The sequence below is a fragment of the Sarcophilus harrisii genome, chromosome 3 (assembly GCF_902635505.1).
Source record: "Sarcophilus harrisii chromosome 3, mSarHar1.11, whole genome shotgun sequence".
In the NCBI taxonomy this organism is placed as follows: Eukaryota; Metazoa; Chordata; class Mammalia; order Dasyuromorphia; family Dasyuridae; genus Sarcophilus; species Sarcophilus harrisii.
This window is the reverse complement of record NC_045428.1, coordinates 542,321,073-542,337,239: the sequence shown is the minus strand read 5'-3', so window position 1 is coordinate 542,337,239 and position 16,167 is coordinate 542,321,073. Positions and strand designations below refer to the sequence as shown.

The window sequence follows — 16,167 nt, the reverse complement described above, 5'->3', positions numbered from 1 at the left end:
CTCTTTAGAAACGATGGGTTGCAGTCCTCTCCCAGGATTATCCAACGCTCGCTTTTCATGCAAGTCTCACCAACCCCTTTGGCAAAGGAGCATTCATACAGCTTTTACGTCAATTTGGAAAGGTATCAAGATATGATCTATTTCTCTTGGAGTCATTTTGCGTGATAACTGTTTGTTCACTTAAATTGAATGTCTTTTAATATTGCTCTTCATGGAAGAGTGGTTGTTGCTAAGTGAGGAAGCAAGTAGTCAGAGGTAAATAGTGTACAAATGCCTTTTATCTGATTCTCAGATCTAGTTTGCCTTGAAAGATAAGGTGTGGTTTAGAAATTTCAAAATTATTTGGAATTATTTTTCTTTGGTATGTGGGATCAGAGGTGAATGTGTTAAGTACTAAAAGGGAGGTCTAGTGAGTTGGGACAGACATAGAATTTCTTCTAAGGATTCTGTCAGGCCTAGTGAAATGTCAATGGTGCTTTTCTTATGATGACTAATCCTTTCTCTGTGGTGTCATGTTGGATTTTTAAAGTAAATTTTTAACTAACCATAGAGATTTCCTATTTATTTCTGGGTTTCATGACCTACATATTTTCAAACTTAAGACATACATATAATTTCACATAGAAGAGAAAGCAAATTCTTTGACTTATTTAAAATCTGTGTTTCCATTTGGACATACATAAATGTTTTTCAATATGACTGTCCCCTCTTATCCTAACCAGACTAATGTTATGAGTTCTTGTGACTGAAAAAAATGTATCACATAGTGGCCAGCACTCTGATGAGACTCCTTCTCAGGCTTGTTTGAGCCTCACTTATTTATCCCAATGACCTTGCGTTTTCCCAGCTTGGAGGAGGACTCCTCCTTTCTCCTCTTTTCCCCTCTTTGCCCATCTTTTTTATATTGTATTGTTAATATAGGATCTTGGATTGAAAACTGGAAGGTTCCTCTAAGGGCATCCAGTCCAACCTCCTAATTACCTATAGGAACCTTCTGCAACAATAAGAAATTGGGATAGGTTTTTGGTAGAGCAGAGATAAGTAAAAATCATCTCTGTATTAATGTTTCTTAATTGTGTATTAATTGATTGTTTTTCTAATAGTTGCATACTGACAAGAAGCAAATCAGTGTGGGATTCATTGGCTATCCAAATGTTGGCAAGAGCTCTGTGATAAATACTCTGCGTTCCAAGAAAGTTTGTAATGTGGCTCCCATTGCAGGAGAAACCAAGGTAGGTCTGTTTGGAAAGGAAGTCTTGTGGTTATATATCTCCATCATGCACACACACAAAAAAATTGGAGATTGCCTGGATCTCTGAGCACGTCTATCATTTTCTGAATGAATCTGTTTTGGAGAGTTTAGCCTCATAGACTTAGTTTAGGAGCAAGAAATGAGAACAACAGATCCAGTTTGTTAGTATGTTGTAAATTGTTGCATACTTTGATAAAAGAGCATTTTAAAGACCAATGTGAAGCTTTGGCATGATTGAGTACATACCATTCATATTTGCCTGTTTTTAATTTTTCTTATACTCCTGCTTTCTACGTCAAAGGAAAGAAAATCCGATATCTGGATCTAAGAAAACTGTCATTCTTTTGTCTAGGTTCTGGCCATTGGGGGTACTGGCCTTACGTACAGAATGTTTGGAGAGCAGCTTGTTTCTGCAGAGAGAGAAAGGGGGCAGGTTTGCTGTTGAGATTTCAGCACTTTTAAAAAAAAGCAGAGGAAGGCTCACTTGTGAAATTTCTGTCAGCATCATTTTTATTCCCTTAGCTTATAGAAATTGGTTTATTCAGTGGAAGTGTCATGTACATGGCACAAAGTACAAGAGGTAATTGGTACATGGAGCAGCCGGTGGTACGTGCTGTGCAGTGCTGAGAGTACCCATCCTGGAGTTTAGAGACTCATTTTCGTTATTAGTTCAAATCTAGCCTCAGACGAAGAGTGGTATGATCCTGGGCAAGTTACTTAGCCTAGTTTGCCTTAGTTTCTTCATCAGTAAAATGAGCTGAAGAAGAAAATGGCAAACCATTCTAGTTTGTTTTTTTTTTTTTTTCCAAAAAAAATTTCAAATGGGGTCACAAAGAGTTGAACACAACTGAACAACAACTACAGTTGGTAAATCTTACTCAGAAAGTTGCTCTTCAATGGGTCTCATGTGAGGGTGTGGTGTAGTAGTTGGTTGTTAAGAACAAACTCTCAGTAGTGAAGAGAAGGATGTTTTCTGACTTTTTGGTCTGCCCTCAGGTCTGGCAATACATCACCTTAATGCGTCGGATATTCCTTATTGACTGTCCAGGTGTGGTTTACCCTTCTGGGGACTCTGAAACAGACATTGTGCTGAAAGGAGTGGTGAGTGTTTTTGGTCACATTCAGTTATGACCTTTGGGGGGTCCTTTAGATGATTTTTACTTTACTCACACAAAAGTAGTTTGAGGTCTGTCAACAACATAGTACTGAGCAGGACAGCCTTTCTACTTTTCCCTGTTTGAGTGGTGGGTGAAATCCTAGGCATCTCTGATCAGCTTTGTCCCAAAGAGGATTTCTTAAGTTTATACATAGGATCCAGAAAGAAGCTAGACTTCTGTGTTTTTCTGGGCCTGTGTTTAAATTTGTGGGTTTAAAGAGTTGAGTCATTTTGGAGTCTTGCTATATCCTTGCTTCTGAATATAACCAAAACTAGTAAGTGGTTTCTTTTAGCCTTTTAACAGCATTCATGAGTGTATATTCCATCCCATTTTAAACTAGTCCTTCCTTTTTAAAATACTTAGTCTGTAGGATTAGCAGGAGGCACCCAGGGGTTAAGCTGTGTGGGAAAGCTGCACAGCTAAAAGTCTGTGATAGAACACTCACTTCATGGTTCCTAGTCATTAGGAGGACTCTCAGCAATTTGGGCTCTCATTGAACGCTGTTGAAATCTTTTACCAGTCTTTTTTCCCCCCCTTTCTCGTGTTTTCTCCCTCTTTGATCTGATTTTTCTTGCTCAACATGACAAATATGAAAATATGTTTAAAAGGATTGTACATATTTAACCTATATTAGATGGCTTGCTGCCTTAGAGGTAAGGGGGGGGGGGGGGAAGAAAAATTTGGAACACAAAAGTTTTACAAAAATGAATGTTGAAAACTACATGTTTTTGGAAATACATATTTCTGTTTTTGAAAAATAAAATACTATTGGAAAGAAAATTTTTTTTTAGCAGCTTCAACATTGGATGTGATTTGAACAACAGGGTCTTGCCTTTCCTTTTTCTTTCACCTTTGTGCCATCCTTCCCTCACTGCCAGACTTGCTTCCTGATTCATGGTTCTGATTATATATTATACAACTGCTTGGCAGTTTTCAAAGACCCTTCAATCTGACATCACCTTAATCTCCCAACTTTTTCTCAAATAATTGATCCCAGGGAAAGCATACTGGTTTGGAGGAAGTTCAAATCCTACCTCTGCCTTTTACCATTTACTATCTATGACTTTGGGCAAATCACATAATTTCATTTCATTTCTTTCTTTGTGAAATGAAAGATTTGGACAAGATGACCAAAATCTGTAATCGTAAGTATTCTACAGTCCAGCCAAATTGGACCGCTTACTGTCTGTCTTGTACACCTTCTGCTTTGCTGCCATTATACTTAGAGAATATCCTCCTGGACTTATTGAATTCTTATTCATCCTTTAAAGCCCAATTTAAAAACTACCTCCAGAAGACTTTCCCTGATTTACCCCAGTTGGTGATAATTTCTTCCCATTTTGGACCTCGTTTTGCTATATGATATTTATGGAACAAATTTTCTAAAACATGTTAATTACTTGTAAGCTCTATAGGTAAGATTCTGTATATTACCTAAACTTTCTCTCCCCTCCAGAGCCTAGTGCACAGTGTTTGCTCTATAGAATGTTGGGGAATTTTTAAAGTTTAACTGGATGTTGTTTTTAAGAACTACAATGAAGCTTGCAAACATCAATTTCTTTGCTATTTTCTAGGTTCAAGTTGAAAAAATTAAGAGTCCTGAAGACCATATAAGTGCTGTGCTTGAAAGGGCAAAGCCAGAATATATCAGTAAGACATATAAAATTGATTATTGGGAAAATGCTGAAGACTTCTTAGGAAAGCTAGCCTTCAGGACTGGAAAGCTTTTAAAAGTAAGAAAGAACATCTCAGTGTAATGTCCTATATACTGATAAGACCAATTTCAGTGTGTTCAGTAATGTAATATGGTAATTAAGTATGTGATCAATAATAATGGAGCTGAAAAGTGAGGTCTTTGTAGGCCTCTATTCTGTTGGCTAGTTTTGTTCACTGCCCCGATAGAAATCTGTTGTGATTTTTTTTTTTTCAGGGTGGAGAGCCTGACTTGCAGACTGTGGGCAAGATGGTTCTTAATGACTGGCAAAGGGGCCGAATTCCTTTCTTTGTCAAGCCACCCAATGCAGATCCCCCATCAGCCTCCCAGGTAAGAATGAGATAGAGATAATACTAGGAAATCTTAATACTTAAGATACAAACCTCTTCTGCATTTCAGCTGATAAGCTGATATCATTTGATAATTTTACCTCTACAATTTCTGTTGTGCTGTGGGGTCCATTCATCTTTCCTAGTTCATTGAGGAATCACTACTTGGAGTTAGGGAAATAAATAGCATGTGGCTAAGTTTGAAATGGTGTTTGAGGGATTACTATTTACCATATGACAGGTATGATGGGTATTGTTATGGCACTTGTAATTTTTGTTAAAATAAAAACCAAAAGTGGTATTTACATAGTGCTCCCAGGTGTGTAAAGTATTTTATGTTCATTATGTCATTTGAAGCCCAAAACAACACTATGAGATATGTAAAAGAAGGATCTTCATATTTTACAAATGAGAAAACTAAGGGAAGTACATGTGGTCATAAAACTACTGAGTGCAGAGTGCAGGTCTGAACCTGCAGCTGCACCTGAAACTTGAATTTTCTACTCCACAGACAACCTTTCTTCTGTATCATACCTACACTGCCTCAGTTATGGTGAGGATGTGAATGTGTATCCAAATGTGTTGATATGACAGGTTAAGATGAAAAACTAATTTGATTTGGGCTGACAGGAGACAGTGGAAAATGTTCTTGATCCTTTCCCTTGCTGAATTCTGAAGAATCTTGTATTCATATTTATCAAACCCTTTCTCCTATCTCTTCACGACCTCTCTTTCCAATTGCACTTTGCCATTCAGATATGTACAGGTCTTCCCTGACTCAAACAAAACAAAACAAAACAAAAAAACCTCTTATTTCCTCAAGATATAACTGTTGTCTTTCTTGCCTTTTACTGACAAACTTCTTGATTTAGGATTTTGTAATGCCTTCCTTTCTGTACCTAAATCTTCCTCCAAATTTCCTTCCTTCAGGCTGATAATGTTCTCAGTTCTCACTGATAATTTCACTTGCCAAGTCATGGATATCACAGGATTTTTAAGTTAGAGAGCTCTTACAGATCATCTTAGGCAGCTAAGTGGCAGACCTGAGATCAGGAAGATCTGAGTTCAAATATGGCCTCAGACACTTCATAGCATTGTGATTCATAATAAATACTTGAGAAAAATTTTTTGACTGGTATTGTATTTGTGGTGCCTTCAGCATCCAGGGAAAAAGTAGCTTTACATAGCAACCCTGAAGGTACAATGTTAAAAGCTTGTGTTTTTGCCTGTTCAATAGTTTCCAACATCCTTGGTGGTTTCGACAGAATCATCCCATGAAACCAAGGAGGAAGAGGAGGAAACTGAAAGTCACGAAACCACACTTGTGGCTGAAAGGAAAGAGGAGGAGAAAGAGAGCAGTGACACAAATGCTGAAATGAGAGAGCTCCTGGCACGTGTTCGACAGAACTTTGGCAGGATCAATGTTGTGCCTCAGTTTACGGGAGAAGATCTGGTCCCTGTGGAGATCTCAGATAGTGATGGAGAATTTGATGACTCCTTTGGAGAGGAGGACGAGAAGGAAGAGGAAGAACAACAGCCTAAAAAAGAGGATGAAGAATTAAACCAGGCATCTCAAGGAAATGTGGAAATTAGCAGCAAAGCAGTTATTCAAGCTCTGGATGAAAAAATTGCTAAATACAAGAAATTCTTAAATAAAGCTAAAGCCAAAAAGTTTTCAGCAATCAGGTAGCGTGTCATTGCATCTGACAACTACAGTTTGGGTATATCTTTTTTTTTCCTTATATATATATAGTTCACTTATCCCCAAATAACAACATATAAATAACTTTCAGTTAGGTGAGTGACAGTGTCTGACTTGTTTAGCTCTTCAAGTATAGAAATAATTTGGGTATTTCTCTTTGTTGATTGACAAGCTTTCCTAATAGGTTTTTCTTTACCAGATGATATTGCATATAGCTCAGTATATTACTGTCTTTGTGATAGTCTCTGAGTCATTTCATTGCTTTCCTTTCTCTTAATAGAATTCCCAAGGATCTTAGTGAACAGGTGTTTTCCAAATCTAAAGAACAAGATGATATAGAAGAAAAAGGTAAAGTAAAAGATATTTAAACATGTTTCCAAATTGAACCTGACTTTTTAGAGTAATGGAATGGGCACTGATTTTGTATTAAGAAGGCACATTTTCTCTGGCTCTTACTGGTGGCTCTGGCACATCCTTCCTGGGTGACTCTGGAAGTCATTTAATCTCTTAGAGCTGTAGTTCATTTTCATTTTGTGATGATGTTTGATAAATTTTAAAGTAGTATGGAAATGTGAGTTATGTGTGATTTCCACATAATAATAGTAAAGTTAGCTGCTTTTTTTTTTTTGTCACTAGATTTTTTCCTTGTAAATACTGAAATTTCCTTGAGTATTTATAGATGATCTTGAACTTCTCTTCATCTAAAGAAATTATCTAACTTCAGTAACATATTCACTGAGAATGCAAAGAAAGTTTTCTAATTTCCTTCTTGAGAAGAGTCCAGTGTTATTCCTAAGGCAGTTATTTAGTGCACAGCCCTGTAGTTTCTATGTTCAAGTTACCATTCCTTTTTCAGGACATACCAAGAAGGGAAAAAAGAGAAAGGCACATGAAGAGGAGGAGCCTGAAAATGAGTCTGAAAAGCTTACGTCAAAGGCAGTAAGTTTTCTCCATCTTTCTCTACCCCAGAGTGCATATTATAAAGACCACTGTGGAAACTCTCATAACTTTACTATGACTTTTTGAAATTACTAATCTGTCAGGGAGCCAGAGCTGTATCTTGTGACCACAGTCCTATAGGCATTCTCTCTTACAGGATGAGTAAACTTAGGAGTGATTGACATGTCCTAGAAATAGATTAAGTTGCCAAAACAAGGCATGATTACAGGACAGACTTTCAAAATAAACTCATCATCTAGTAGGAAGGATCCCAGTGATCAGAAAGAGGTATCCTTTTTTGTAGCTTTCCTGGTTTGACTCTTGACTTTCATTTTTGCAGCGAAGGCGAGCAGATCGTCAGAAGAAAGTCAAAAAGATTGGAGTTCGATACTATGACACTCACAATGTGAAAAACAAGAATAGGAACAAAAAGACCATCAATGATGCAGGGGGACAAAAGCATCACCACAAACAGTTCAGACGGAAGCAGTAATTTTTAATTGGTTTATTAAAATTTACAAAAATATACAATTAGTTGTTTTCATTTTCTTCATACAGAGTTTGCATTTTCAAGACCACATTGCTGCTATTCTGATCTGACATTAAAAATCATTTACGTGTACTTGGAAAAAATACACCAAGAGACACTGCTATTGACTTTGGGATTTTCAGGGATTCTTTGAATAATCCTCTGAGTCTTACCAAGAGGTAGTTCTATTTAGCTGGCAGATACAGAAGTAGTTAATGGTTATCTAATTAGTTTTTTTGTTAGATCAGAAGCATGAGTGTCTTGTGAAATAGAAGCCGTTCAAGTAACATTTTATGTAGCCTAAAGTTGAGCCACAGCAGCAGCATCTTCCCTTTAAGAACTCAAGATGCTGGGTGGCAGGACCAGAGTTTGGAATTCAGTTTTCAGTGAGTAGAGTGCTATGGATACTCAAAGCCCATGCAAATTCTTGTAGCAGTGTCTGAGAATTGTCCAATGCTAGGGAGGCACACCACCTTTTCTGAGTCTGTGGTGAATGAGTAGTTCTTGACTTAGAGGAGGAACCAAATGATTCCTGCAGGTTGTGGCCCCTTTTCAAGCAAATCTCCCTGCCTGAATAATTGTGAGACTGAGTCTTTCCTGCTAGAAGGGAAGCTCCCACTTAACTAGGAAGGTTCCTTCCTCCATGGTGCCAGCAAGTGTTTGTAGAGTTTGCCATGTTTAAAAGAAAACTTCTTTGCCATGCTACTTGGGAGAATGAATTTGAACAGCTTCCTCCACTGACTGAATCCATTTGACCCCAAATAGAAATAGAGTTAGCTCTCTTTTCCCCCACCTTGGCTTCAATTTTCATTTACCAGGTAATGAAATAATCTCTTTAACAGGTATAGTGCTACAAAAACAAAACCAACCCTCCCCTCCCCCAAATCAACAAAAATACCAGGAAACCTGATTTGGATTTATTTTACTTTGACTTGAATTTTACCCTTCTGAGCAAGAGTAGTAGCCATCTGTGGTTACTTCTCACTGATTGGTTTAGCAGATGATCTAAATCAAGGTTGCTTCCTGGGGTTTTGATCAGTTTAATTTGGTGTGGCTATTTAGAGGATAGGTGTTCTTTCTGCAGAGCAAGTCCAACAACAGATACTTTCTGAAATAGGTTGATAATTTCTGAAATAGCTTGCCTTGGTGTATGGGACCTCCTTGTGATAGATACCATGACTCAGATTTCTTTCTAGCAAACACCAAACAAAATCATGAACATTAAAATCTTACTTCCTCTGAAGAGAAATAGCTGTTGGCAGCTTGAAGCAGCAGAGGCCATAGTGGTTGATTTATTAGAAGGACTGGGCTAACTCGAAGCAAAGCATAAAAACAGGTCTTAAAGACTACAGTTAAGGAAAGACTGACCCCAGAGAGGCAACCCTCTGGAGGACTGGAACAAGTAGCAAGCTTTGGGAGAAGCGCTGGTGAGGGGATAAGAAATAGAGAAAACTAGAGTTCGAGGGATAAGGAGCCACTTTCCTTGGCTGTAGGAGAGAAGGTGCGATAATTGCCATTTCAACTGAGCTGGACAACCCTTGTTCAGGAATCTACATTAAGCAATGCCAAGAGGGCTTTTAGCTAATTCCAAAACTGTCTGGCAAGTCAACTATGGAAGAAATCTGGGAGACATGAATTCCCATCGTCCAAACTTGGGCATTGCTACCAAATCTTGAAGTATTTTCAGGGCATTTAGGCTATGGTTTGGATGTTGCATGGTGTTTTTTTTTTTTTTTTCTGGAGGCCACGGGCTTGGGCTGGTTTACTCACTAAACTGTAGCTTTTTATTACAGGGGACTGTTTAATATAGGGATAGTTTTCACTGGGGCCCACGTAGAAATCTTCACTTCTTTGGTGCAATGATGCCTTCCAGTTGGGCCTGAAAAACAAAAACAAGCCATTTTAAGGTGATTAAGTAACAAATATTAACCATTAAGGTCTTTCTCCCAGATGCAAAGTGAAAAATGTCCCTGCCTAATAGTTGCAATAGTCCAGACAGCCAGGCCCAAGATTTTTAGGGTTTGGGGTTTTTTGTTTTTGTTTTTTTTTTTTTTTTATTCCTAAAGCCATGTTTTCTAAAATTTGTTTCTGGCTTGGCAACATGGTCCTCCTGCATTAGGAGAAACCAAAGTGGCCCTGTTTTCCATACAATGGCCAGGCTCAGAGTATAATGTAAAGCACTGAAGAGGAAATTGAATAAAAATTGTTAAAAACAGTGGTTGCAGGATTCACATTTCAGGCTTGACTCTGGTCACTAAATTAAACATTTGACCCTCCAATTTTGGAACTCAAGAATTATGTGGCAGGTGGGACATGGGAATATTGAATTATGTTATGTCAAACTAACAGTGCCCAGGACATTTGTTCTATTCTTCAGGTATCTAGTAAAATTAATCACTATAGTACGTCGATGGGCAGTGCTCTTGAAGCAGGACAACATTGAGCTCATAGAAATAACTCATGTCTAAAGAATCCATCATAAGGATTAAGTAGTTGCTAGAACATGTTGGAAAGATGCTAAAGTAGCTTTGCTTCTGTTATTGCAAAGTCCCTGGCAGGTTAAGATACACCAAATGTATCTTTTAAAAAATAGGAACAAGTTTACTCTTAAAGCTACTTATCTCACTTGTCAAGATTTCTAAATTGAATTTGAATTAGGTATCACGATAGCAAATCAGGTTTCAGCAAGAGACTAATGTCACCCTCTATTAGAGGAAGCATTACCATTTTTTTTTTCAGATCCTAAGTATTTCTGATGTCCCTGCCAATCCTAGAGCTAAAGCTCCCTCCCTCCAGATTTTCCATTGAGAAGAAAAGAGAGGCAGTAGGGAAATCCTTCCTTGAGTGCCCTTTCCAACCAAGCCCAGAAAGACCGACCCCCAGAAGATAAGGCAGCACTCTCCCCAAGACAGCCTTCGTGGTGGGCAGAGGAAAGGAGCAGTACTGGTTGCTTGTGTTCCACACTCCTCGTGGATGACATCCCACCCTGGCTGTGTTTCTATCTAGGCAGATAAAGGGACTACAAGGAAAGGAGGGAAATAAGCACGGCCAGGTCTTCTGATGGCCTACCAGGTAGAGACTTTGAATTACAAATGTTTTCCCTTGCCCCTTTCCTCTCTGGGGCCTTCCCTGAGTGGGTCATGCTCTGGCCCAAAGATCTGTCTTGGGCAACATCCATGTGCATTTGAGGCTTGGGAAAGGTCAGGTTGTGAAAGAAAATGCAGTGAAACTGCCAAGGAGCACGTCCTGGGCTCTGTTATTCTGGAGGAAATGCTGCCAGAACCAGAGGCTCAGAGACCTAAGCTGTGTTGGAATGGAAACCTCACTTTCCCCAACAATGGCTTAGGGAATAAATTTTTCTTGGAGAGGGAGGGGCCCTCTGAACCCTAGAGGGGGCAGGCAGAGCAAGGTGCCCGTCCTTGCTCCCACCAAGCTAGAAGGGAGCAAGTTTGGCTCTGGTTGGGAGTGTACCTCCTGAGAGCTCTGCCCTCCATCCCCAAAGAGCAGTCGCAACCATCCTCACCTTCAGTTGCTGATTGGTGCGCTTCAGGAACTGAATCTCTTCATTGTGCTTCTTCTCTTCTACCTGCCTCCTCTCAATCTCCCGCTTCTCAGTGGCCTCACACTTGGCCTTCTGTTCATTCACTTGCCTCTCCAAATCTTTCTTTTCTGTCTCCAAATCTGCAATCTGAGGAAAGGGGACCGCTGATTTCCCCACAGGGGAGAGAGCCAGGACAGGGCTTCCATGTGTTGGGGTGGGGGGGAGATGGGGAGGGAGGAAGAGGGAGGGAGAGGGAGAGAGAAAAGGGGAGAGGGAAGGAGGGAGACAGGGAGAGAGACAGTGACAGAGAGAGACAGAGAATGTGTGTCTAACAGGCTGAGTCACATCTAAGTTTATCTATGAAACCAAGGGGAAAATCCCATCTTCCCAGAATCTGTACTGCCACCCAGTGGAATTCCAAATTGTTGACACTGAAGCCAAGAAACCCCAAATAAATCCCAGGACATATGAAACCTAGTGTGTCCTATTGAAATGTAAACGATGAGATTTCTATTAGAGGGGACTTTGATATAAAGGGGGTGCCAGAGAAGTGTCCCAGCAGGATTTCGGCCGAACGGTCACAGGGGACAGGGGTAAGCATGTGCAGGCTTGGCCCCAGCGGGCAGAGCTCGCCGAGTCCCTCCATCCTACTCACCCTCCTCTCCATGTCGGACTTCCCTTGCTCGGCTTGGAGCGCCTTCCTCATACCAAAGGCCACACTGCTTTCGTACAGGGTCTGATACGCTGCAATGGTCATGCGGATCTCATCTCGGACTCGGAGCAGCAACAAGCCCCGCTCGGCGCAGTTTATGGTCACTTCTCTGATCAGCTCATCTTCCAAGACACAAGGAAATACCCCCACACACATTCACATACCGGTCAGCGAGGACAGCTGGAAAAGGCAACTTGGGCATTCCCAACAGGGTTTCTCCCTGAGAATGCTGAGGAGGGCAATGCTCTCAACTGCTATTGACTCAAACTGGGGACATTGTCCAAAATCTAAAATACAATTCAGGGAAAACTGGAGTGACAAGACTTTGTGTGTGGGGGGGTCTCTCAGTCTGTGTCTCTGTCTTTCTCTCACTCTCCCTTTCTCAAACTCTTCTTCTTTCTCTCCCTTTCCCCCTCCCCCGTGTCTGTCTTTCTCCCTCTCACTCTCCCTTTCTCCCACTCTTCCTCTTTCTCTCCCTTTCTCCTCCCCCCTCCTTGTCTCTGTCTCTATCTTTGTCTCTCTCTGTCTCTCTCTCTGTGTGTCTATCTCTGTCTCTGTCTCTCTCGGAGAGAAGGGGAGGAATGTGATGACTCGCTGAGTCCATTCCCACCAGACCGAACATTTTTCTGATGGAGACCGATTGCCAACTCTGAGGTTTGTAGAGTGCCAGGCAGTGAGCCTAGGACAACACTCTGACAGCAGACTAGAGTTCCCCTCGCTGCAGAATTGAGGAATTTCAAGACATTGAAGATCCAAGGCCCACGACTCAGTTTAATTGTCATTTTCCTATATCAACACCAGTTTTCACAAACACCTCAATGCTTTACAGATGAGGGGAAATGGAGAGGCTCCCAGAGAAGCTGAGTAGCCTCCAGTTACACAGCAGTGTGACCCAGGTGGTGGCTGGGTTCGGACCGGCACCTAGATCTTCCGTTTCCAGGTCTAAAGCTGATGCCTTTGGTGCTGTTAGGGGCACTTTGGGTCCTCACAGTCCCTTCCCCAAAGGCAGCAAAGAAGCAGATGCCAGAGAGCCAACAAGTATTAAGAGCTGAAAGGGCCCCAGGAGAATCTTGGGGTTGACTCTTAGAATCTCAGTCCATAGAATCTTAGATTGCACAGAAATCCCATCTCTGCCTTCCTTCCAGGAAAGAGCCCATCATTCGTCCCACTTTTGAAACTGTCAACATTACTTTGGGGCTTATTCTGGGCTTGTTCATTTGTTGCTTTTCTAGGTTGTTTCTTGATCCTCTCCTTTTCTTCTGTGTTAGTGTATGTTTTCAGAGAAAAATTTTCCTCTGAGAACCACGTGAGCTCTAACCCCCTCAGTTTTGAGTTTCAGTGTCATTCCCTTTTACATGGTGGTTAGTAGATTTTATGATTAATAGTCTATGTTTATTCTGTGTTTAGACATCTTTAATTGTAAGGAAGTTTTCCCTCACTTTGAGCTTAACTCTTTCTCTCTCATTCTCTACCTGTTTATTACTACTGGTCCTGTCCTCACAAAATCTCTAATTCCACTTCCAAATGGTAAATTCAAATTATCATGGATTACCATGTCCATTCCAAGGCTTTTCCTGGCTAAATACTCCTAGTTTTTTCTACCGATTATGGCAACTCCTCATGATCAGAAAACAGAAGATCTTCATGATAAGAAAACAGAAGCTCTTCTTGGCAAGAGGAAATGACTTTCTCGGGACATACAAAGAATGACAAAGCTGGGATCTGAACCCTGTACTCCTGACTCCAAGGTCAGTACTCCTTCCACTACAATTCAACATTACCCATCTATAACTATTTATCAAGCAGGCAAAAAGTGCAAAAAGAATACAATTTTTAAAAAATAATAATACAATTTCATAATATTATTCATTTTTTCTGTATGAGACTGAGAAGGAATCCCACCTGATTGGGTAGGCCGAGTGGGACTTCAGGGCATTCCAGTTTTCTTAGGATCCTAAGGATAGGATTAACTTCCTGGACTGAATGGCAAGTGCCCAGCCTTGACACAGAGAATCTGGGGAGTGGCTAAGAAGCTCAGTTTTTTAAGACTTCTTGTTGCAGCCTCTTGACGCCAGTCAGTTTATCAAATGGTAAGCAAATTAATCTCTGAAATAAGTTTCTGGACTGTGGTCTGAATGTGGTTGGATTGTATATTTTCAAATCAGCAAAGAGTTCTCTTTTCCCATTCCAAGCAGCTTCTAAATGCAAGCAGTGACTCCAGTTGTAATGAGAATGTTAACTGGGGAGCCAAGGACAAGCCAAAAGTAAGAGGGGTTATTTCATTTTAGTCTTGATATAATGCCAAGGAGGATAGCTGCCTACCCAGTAGCCCCACGGTGGGTGGGGGGGGGGGGGTAACAGGCTGTGACCTCCAGGGGTCAAATACCCGAATACCAGTATTAAGTGAGGCTTCTGTAAGGAGATTTGTGTTCACTGCCAAGGAGGGAATTGAATTAGCAGAGGGTACCCACCCTAGACTTTTGAAGCTAGGAGAAAATTACTAGTCAGTTTTAAAAAAAACAACATTCCACCCACAAAGAATACGAGTATTTAATCAAATAAATGGAAGGAGTTATTAAGGCACAAAAATCAGTGGCTTTGTTTATGTACAGATTTTTTTTTTAAAAAAAGGATTTCATGTAACAAAAAGCAAAACCTTTAAAGGCAAAGAAACAAACTGGCAGAAATTATGTTCTATGACTATATTAGAAAAAAGACTAATATTTAGAATCTATAAGAAACAGATATATATACATATGTAGATAGATATAAATATATATGTATATATCTACATATGTGTAAGTCTAATACACCCTACTTGGTGATCTTGGACCTATTATCACTTACCCCCTTCTCTGCTTTTTTCTGGCTGCCCTCCCGCTCCCACCTCCTGCTCTATTTTTCCTCACCACCTCTACCTTCCTTCTAAAGGAAGTTCTGACCTCCTTTAAAACTCAGCACTAATTTCATCTTGTACAAGCTTTCTCCAGTCTTCACCATGCCCCAGTCCCCTGCCAGTGTCTGCCTTCAGAGATGATCTCTCTTTTACACTGTATATATTTTATGTGCACATACGTGTTTGCAAGTTGTCTCCTCCATTAAAATGTGAGCTCTTTGAAGGCAGAGACTGTTTTTGCCTTTCTCTGTCTGCCCATCTGTGCACAGTACCTGGTACACAGAGTAAGTTCTTCATAAATGCTTGCTGACTTACTGACAATCTCTGGGCGTCAGTGTCCCTAACATTAAGAGCCACAATCCTTACATTTAATAGCTGATGATGCTGAAGGAAGAAGCCCGACAAGTCCCAGAGGCCATTTTCATGAGCTGAGCCCAGCTGGATGCCTCTGCACCCCATCCTGGCTCTCAGCGGCCATCCTACTCCCCACCTTGCTGCCCATAAATGTACTCACCGAAGCACTGGGAGTACAGCTCCCTGCGCACTGGGCAGATTCCAGTCTCCCGAGCCTGTCGCTGCTGCAGCTTCAAGTCCAGCTGCTCCTGAAGATGCACCACATCCATCCTGGTGCTGGGGGTGCTGGACACCTGCTGGATCCATAGTTGAGTGTCTTCCACCCATTCTCTGTAGCACAAACACACAACATAGGGACAAAGTCAGGGGCAACGGCGGCAGGCAGTCAAGTCACCACAAACTCTCTGTGCTCATGGCAAACAAGAAGGAAAACCTCTAATCGGTTCCAAGACCTAGTACTTAAGGGATCACAGAATCATACTCATAGCACTGAGGAGTGTCATGGCTTAGAAGGAACCTTAGAGACTCTGTCTAATTCAAGCCTTTCATTTCACAGCTGAGGAGGATGGATTTATCCCTGGTCAGACAATTAGATGAGAGAGCTCTGAACCAAACCCAACACTTCTGATTTCTGAGCATTTATTAAGTACCTACTGTAAGTCAAATACTATGCCCAGCACTAAGGATAGAGAGAAATGCAAAAGATGGTCCTGGCTTTCAAGACCTCACAGTGTGATGGAAATAACTCCCAAATAACTAGGCACAAATAAGATATATGCAGGATAAAGCGGTGATAATGAACAGGGGGAAGGAACCACCATTAAAGGTAACTGGAAAAGACTTCTTTTTAAGGTGGAATTTTAGCTGAGGCTTGAAGGAAGAAACTAGGGCAGCCAGGAGGCAGGGATGAGGAAAGAGAGATTCCTAGGCATGGGAGATACCCACGTGTTAGGAAGGGGCAGGAGGCTAAGGTCACTGGTTCAGGGAAATCTGTGAAGAACAGAAAGATATGAGAAGACAACAAAGAAGCTGGCAGGGGAGA

General features: G+C 40.9%; 2 protein-coding genes across 2 annotated transcripts in view; one reads left to right on the top strand and one right to left on the bottom strand.

Moving 5' to 3' along the window:
- Nucleotides 1-7,624, top strand: part of GNL2 (G protein nucleolar 2) — a 23,358-nt gene extending 15,734 nt beyond the window's left edge. The window contains exons 8-16 of the mRNA XM_003765372.4: nucleotides 9-122; nucleotides 1,104-1,232; nucleotides 2,249-2,353; nucleotides 3,984-4,142; nucleotides 4,340-4,453; nucleotides 5,690-6,138; nucleotides 6,435-6,502; nucleotides 7,011-7,093; nucleotides 7,434-7,624. Of these exons, the coding sequence (XP_003765420.1) occupies nucleotides 9-122; nucleotides 1,104-1,232; nucleotides 2,249-2,353; nucleotides 3,984-4,142; nucleotides 4,340-4,453; nucleotides 5,690-6,138; nucleotides 6,435-6,502; nucleotides 7,011-7,093; nucleotides 7,434-7,586 (1,374 nt within the window). The 3' untranslated portion in view covers nucleotides 7,587-7,624. The remainder of the gene's footprint in view (nucleotides 1-8; nucleotides 123-1,103; nucleotides 1,233-2,248; nucleotides 2,354-3,983; nucleotides 4,143-4,339; nucleotides 4,454-5,689; nucleotides 6,139-6,434; nucleotides 6,503-7,010; nucleotides 7,094-7,433) is intronic.
- Nucleotides 7,610-16,167, bottom strand: part of DNALI1 (dynein axonemal light intermediate chain 1) — a 20,648-nt gene continuing 12,090 nt past the window's right edge. The window contains exons 3-6 of the mRNA XM_012545915.3: nucleotides 15,286-15,455; nucleotides 11,819-11,997; nucleotides 11,146-11,310; nucleotides 7,610-9,501 (exon numbers count right to left, since the gene is read on the bottom strand). Coding sequence (XP_012401369.1) covers nucleotides 9,466-9,501; nucleotides 11,146-11,310; nucleotides 11,819-11,997; nucleotides 15,286-15,455 — 550 coding nt within the window. The 3' untranslated portion in view covers nucleotides 7,610-9,465. The remainder of the gene's footprint in view (nucleotides 9,502-11,145; nucleotides 11,311-11,818; nucleotides 11,998-15,285; nucleotides 15,456-16,167) is intronic.